The sequence below is a fragment of the Penaeus vannamei genome, chromosome 24, assembly GCF_042767895.1.
Source record: "Penaeus vannamei isolate JL-2024 chromosome 24, ASM4276789v1, whole genome shotgun sequence".
Classification (NCBI taxonomy): Eukaryota; Metazoa; Arthropoda; class Malacostraca; order Decapoda; family Penaeidae; genus Penaeus; species Penaeus vannamei.
The window spans coordinates 33,581,334-33,587,419 of NC_091572.1; the positions used below are offsets into that span (position 1 = coordinate 33,581,334).

The 6,086-nt window shown below is 46.0% G+C and overlaps 2 protein-coding genes across 2 annotated transcripts in view; both read right to left on the reverse strand.

Moving 5' to 3' along the window:
• Nucleotides 1-467: 467 nt before the first annotated feature.
• LOC138866195 (uncharacterized) lies at nt 468-3,981 on the reverse strand. Its single transcript, XM_070138156.1, has 5 exons — nt 3,417-3,981; nt 2,891-3,037; nt 2,183-2,357; nt 1,563-1,722; nt 468-1,152 (listed from the first exon to the last, which is right to left on the reverse strand). The coding sequence occupies exons 1-5, from the start codon at nt 3,933-3,935 to the stop codon at nt 933-935; spliced, it is 1,221 nt and encodes a 406-aa protein (XP_069994257.1). The 5' UTR covers nt 3,936-3,981; the 3' UTR covers nt 468-932.
• A 741-nt stretch (nt 3,982-4,722) lies between these two features.
• LOC138866165 (uncharacterized) overlaps nt 4,723-6,086 on the reverse strand; it is a 2,875-nt gene continuing 1,511 nt past the window's right edge. Inside the window, exons 2-4 of the mRNA XM_070138093.1 lie at nt 5,916-6,076; nt 5,252-5,628; nt 4,723-4,915 (exon numbers count right to left, since the gene is read on the reverse strand). Coding sequence (XP_069994194.1) covers nt 4,723-4,915; nt 5,252-5,628; nt 5,916-6,076 — 731 coding nt within the window. The remainder of the gene's footprint in view (nt 4,916-5,251; nt 5,629-5,915; nt 6,077-6,086) is intronic.

The window sequence follows — 6,086 nt, forward strand, 5'->3', positions numbered from 1 at the left end:
ATATATATATATATATTTGTGTGTCTGCGTGTGTGTTTGTGCTCATATATTCAAATATATCTATGTCCATTTGCATGCATGTAATATGATTAATAAATAAACGTGGAAATTTAAACATTATAAAGAGTTACATATAAAAATCAAGGAGATATATATACACCAAAAATCAGACATTTTAGATTTATTTAATCACATAAATTCGTAGCACCTTTGGACAGTCACATAAAAGAAAATTATGTTTGCAATATAATGTATATGCAAATTATGACCAGCTGCAATCGCTTATGTACTGGATAAAATAGATTGCGAAAAAAGATCAAATAAAGAATAATAAAATAAATAAGAGAATAGAAGAATAAAAATCAAGAAAAATTACATAAATAGAAAAAATATTTTTACAATGATAGATAATTAAGAGAAAATCTAAAGAAAAAGTGAATTAAAATATTCCCGTTGATATTAAAAGATTAAATATCAACCAACGATCGTCCACTGAGTATAACATCATATCGATTAATTATAACTAATCATAAACTTCAAGGATGGGATGCAAGAGAACCAAATATATGTTTCAGTGTTATACGATATCTGGAAATTACATCCAAAACACTTTTTTATGAAGGATACGCCTTTGTGGAATCTGAAAAGGCATAAAAGAGAAGGGGCAGGAAAAGTATCCTTCAGGTGGGAATATGAAGAAAAAAGAATCCTTAAATGCTCTCCCCAAGCCAAAACCGAAGCCAAAGCCACCTCTCAAGTTAAAGACGAAGCCACAGCTACTTCAATTCAAAGCCGAAGCCAAAGTCACCTTTCAAGTCAAGGCTGAAGCCAAAGCCACCTTTCAATTCAAAGCCGAAGCCACAGCCACCTCTCAAGTCAAAGCCGAAGCCAAAGCTACTTCTCAAGTCAAAGTCGAAGCCAAAGCCAACACCTCAAGCCCAGGACACGCTCGTCTGGTGAGCCAGCTGCACAAATCGCTCCATGACCGTCTTGTCGTCGGTCAGCTGCCTCCACAGCGGTTCAGGACAGCGGTAGAGGCGGTTGCAGGTGTCCGGACTCGGCGCTGATCTCCCTCGTGCCGCCGCCCGCTGCATGGAGGACGAGGTCACGCCCCCGGGGATGACCTGGGACACCCATTCGGCATGGGCGGTGCTGTTGGGGTGGGGTTGGAGGGGGGAGGTGAATATGATGATGAGGAGGAATATACGGGAATGGCGATAGAATGGCGGAAATAACATAGCCATTATAGGGATTTCTTTGTTGGTGAGATATAATGACGAGAAAACAAGTCTTTTAAGCAAGGAATTAAGAATTAATTAATTAAGTAAGAATTAATTAAAAAAAAACATAATCATAATGAATAATACAAACGTGAAAACATGTATAATAAACAAAATAACATGTGAAAGAAAACAATAGAAAAGATTGAAAAAAGGACACACACACACAAAAAAAAAAAAAAAAAAAAATCATAAATAAATAAATAAAAAAAATAATAAATAAAAACAAAAACACATCACACAAAAAACCATCTCTCCTCCTCTCCTCCTCCACCAACTGACCTGAGGGCGTGGGCGAGGGCGTGGGCGAGGTCCCCCCACTCGGCCGAGGCTGCGTTGGCCCGACAGAGGCTTCGGGAGAGGCAGCCGACGTCCCTGGTGAGGCCTGCGTGGAGGTAAGCCCGAAGGAATTCCATGGCCACGACGGCGGAGACCTCCTCGGCTGGGGGGGGGAGGGTTGGTATTATAATTATTATTATTATTATTATTATTATTATTATTATTATTATTATTATTATTATTATTATTATTATTATTAACATTATCGTTATCGTTATTATCATTATTGTTATTATTATTATCATTATTGGTATTATCATTATTGTTATCATTATCATTATTATTGTTATTGTTACTATTATTACTGTTATTGTTGTGAACACAATAATTATTGAATAATCACTCATTCTCTCTCTCTCTCTTTCCCACTCCCTTCTCTTAATCCTTTCTCCTCCCTCCTCCCTCCTCCCTTCCTCTTTCCTCCGCCCTCCTTCCTCCCTCCCTCCCCCTCCTTCCCTTCCTCCCCATCCCTTCCTCCCTCCCTCCTTCCTTCCTCCCTCCCCCCTCCTTCCTCCCTCCCTCCCTCCCCCTCCTCCATTCCTTCCTCCTCCCCTCCTACTTACGGGACAGATATTCCACCTCCGACGTCCAGCACATTTCCTCCTCCTTCCTTTCCTCCTCCTCCTTCGCCTCCTCGACGCCCCTGCTGCTCCTCCTCCTCCTCTTCCTCCTGCCGGCGCCGAAGGTTACCATCGTGAAGACGTTGCCGTTGTTATTGGCGTTGTTCTCGTTGCTATCCTGCAGGAGGGGGTTAGTCTGTCTGTTAATTTATCTGACGAATTGTCTATATCTATATCTATATTTTATCTATGTCTATAACTATATCTATATCTATATTTTATCTATGTCTATAACTATATCTATATTCATATCTATATCTATGTCTATATCTATATCTATATTTATATCTATATCTATGTCTACATCTATATCTATATTCATATCTATATCTATGTCTATATCTATATTTATATCTATATGTATATATCTATATCTATCTATCTATATATATATCTTCCTCGCTTTGTTTATCTTCCTATTTCTCTACCTTTCTATATGTCTGTTTGTTAATCTAATCTGTCTATCTGTCTGTCTACTTTCGATTTGTCTATCTATCTGATCTGTTTGTTTATGTATGTATGTGTGTATGTATATAGATATAATATTTGTAATCTATCTAATCTATTATGCCCACCACAAAGTGTCTAAATTCCAACAACATTGATATTCGATATAAAACCGATTTTACCCCCCCACTCCCCCCATTTTACCTGGACATTGTTGTTATTGAGGTTGTCGTTATTGTTGTTGTTGTTGAGGTTGTTGTTGGCGTTGCTGGCCAGGATTCCCACCAGGTTGGTCGCCGACATGAGCAGCGCCAGGAGACTGAAGGTGCTGAAGCTGCCGCCTCCAGAGTCCTGCGAAGGAGGTCAAGAGTGAGGAGCTTCTGCGTCGTCAGCGTGCGAGAGGTCATGGTCCTCTGCGTCACTAGGTCAGAGGTCATGGAGGGGTCACAGAGCACAAGAAAAGATCATTTTGCTCACCACGTTAGGCTTTCCTGATAAACATGACTAATTTGTATAGACTAGCCATGCTGACACACCGAAAACAAATCTGACGCGAGCACAAAAAAAAAAACATGAGTAAGAGAGGCATAAGTACCAAAGAACATAAGAACATAAGTACCAAAGACACGGAAAGCACACAAGTACAAAAGGACATAGATATCAAAGAATATAAGCACCAAAGAGACGGAACCCTCAGGTACAAAGACCGAAGCAGGGACTCCTCGCTCACCTGTTCGCACTCCTCGCTCTGATTGGGGAACCAGATCACGGGCGGCTCCGTGGTGGTCGTGGTGGGACTCGACGAGCGCCTGTACGAGCTCATGACCCGGGAGATGGCGCCCGGGAGGACGTCCATCACCTCGCGGGGCAGAGGGGCCATGAGGGGGGCGTCCTGGGGGGTCCTTTGGTGCGGCGTCCGTGGCAGGATGTGCGCCGGGTTGGGCCCGAGGCGATGTCCCACTCGGGTCTGATGTCGGAGGGGGCTCCCGAAGGGCGGCGGCGGAGGGAGGCGAGGAGGCCGCGCCTGAGGGGGAGGAGGAGGCATCCACGGAGCCTGTTTGTCCCACTGGCCGAGGATCCGGTTCGCCCCTCGCGGATCCTGCCGCAGGGGCGCGCCCGAGGCGAAGAAGGTCTTCCCTCGGTCATGCTGGAACCAAGGCGCTGCAGGAGTCTGCCGGGGCGTCGCCTGGCAGCAGCGGCACACGCAAAGGATCGCCAGCCACGTGAAGGAGAGCGTCGTGGCTGACATGACTGAGGAGGAAGTTTACAACCCCGGGCGGTGGGGCTGCAAGGCGGAGGAGGAGGAGGGGAGGAGTGAGAAGGGGGAGGAGGGAGGAGGAAGGGAGGAGTGAAATGGGGGAGAAGGGAGGAGTGAATGGGAGGAGGAGGAGGAGGAGGAGGAATGAAGAGCGAGAAGCGGGACGAACGAGGGAAGAGAAGGGGGAGTGAAAAGGTGGAGGGGGAGGTAAGAAAAGAGTAGATGAAATAAAGAAGAAAAAGCAAGATAAATAGACCGATAAGCAAAAACAGAGAAGTAGGAAGAGTGAAAACGGAGCAAGAGGAAGGTGGGTCAGTGGGGTGGGTGGGGGGCAGCACCCGCGTGTTACTGTGTCCCGCCCCGTAACGGTCACACGAGCCACCTGACGTCACACAACCCACGAATATGCGTGTGTGATCAGCGCTCCGTCAGGCTCCGCTGTTCACGGGCTCGCTTCTGCGCCGGCACTGGTCGCGCGGGCGGGGCCGTTGTGATTATATGAAACAGACACACGCACTCACAGAGAAAAAGGGGAGGGAGAGAGGGGGAGAGAGAGAGAGAGAGAGAGAGAGAGAGAGAGAGAGAGAGAGAGAGAGAGAGAGAGAGAGAGAGAGAGAGAGAGAGAGAGAGAGAGAGAGAGAGAGAGAGAGACATTTCCGATATCTATTACAATCATTACAATAAAACATCAACAGAGGAAGATAAATAATGATAATTAAAAAATAAAGTAGAATAAAGTAAATGATAATAAACAAAAGCACACAATGACCTATTTCCTTCACTCAAAAGTCGCCAAAAGTCGCTCAACTTCCCAAGTATCGGATGGGCGTGCATAAGCCACGGCCGCCCACTCCTCGCGGTCGCACTTGTATGTGGCGGGACAGTCCCACCCACTGCGCCCACGGCTGGCGGCGCGGAGCAGGGATGGGCGGTTGGGCGTGCGGGCGGGAAGGAACTCGGAGTAGGCGGCGCTGTGGGCGGTGGGCGGATGTGAATTAATAAATTTGAAATCGAATTTAGTGATGAATAAAGATTATGGTGATATTAATGATACTGACAATGATGATAATAAAGGTAGCAATAGTAATGATAATGATTGTAATAATGATAATAAAAACGATAGTAATAATGATAATAACAATGATAATGGTAATGATTATAATAATAATGACGGTAATGATAGTAATAATAGTAATAACAATACAAATAATGATCATGATACAAGACATCCCGAGAGAATAAAAAGAAAATCAACGACAAAAGGAAATCCCCGCCAGACGCCACGGCACGCCCGCGTCCCCGCCCACCTGAGCACTTCGGCGACGTCCTCCGCCAGCGAGCCCAGCGCCGCGCTCTCCCGGTTGGCCTCGCAGACGACCCTCCCGAGGCACCCCGGCGACCACGTCCTCCTCGAAGTCGTCCTGCGGCTCGCATTCCCTCGAACGCCTCCCTCCAGGTCGTCCTCTTGGAGTGCCAGAGGGGGCGTGAGGAGCGTGCCTTGATACCATGCCCTCAGGAAGATCACGCCCACGCCCGCGGCCACGTCTTCGGGCGTGGGTGCGAAGGGGTCCTCGTGGGTGGCGGTGGCGTTGAGGAGGGCGCTGAGGTCCCGACGTCGACGCCCCGCGAAGGTCACCATCGTGAAGATGTCCAGGTTGTTGTTGTTGTTGTCTTCGTTGCTGTCCTGCAACATCGGGGAGGAAGTTGAAAATGTTGAAAATGGCAATATTGAAGCGGTTTTGGAATACACAGGCGATAAATATGGTAGGGAGAAATAATGTAATGGTGAGGGTGATACTGATAACCAATAACTATATAATCATCAAAAATAAACATAATCATAAATGCCAGTGAGGGAGAAAACAACAATAAGTAACAACAATAATGACAATCAATTATTCTCAGAATTAAAATATTTACAATCATACAAACGACCAAGCGAATAATAATAAAAAACAAACAAACACAAACCTGAATATTAGCGTTGTTGATGTTGTTGTTATCATTGTTGTTGTTGAGGTTGTTGTTGGCGTTGCTGGCGAGGATGGAGACGAGGTTGACGACGGACACTACCATCGCCAGGAAGCTGAGGGCGTTGAAGCCTCCGCCGCCGGACGCCGCCTCCTCGCACTCTGGAAGGCG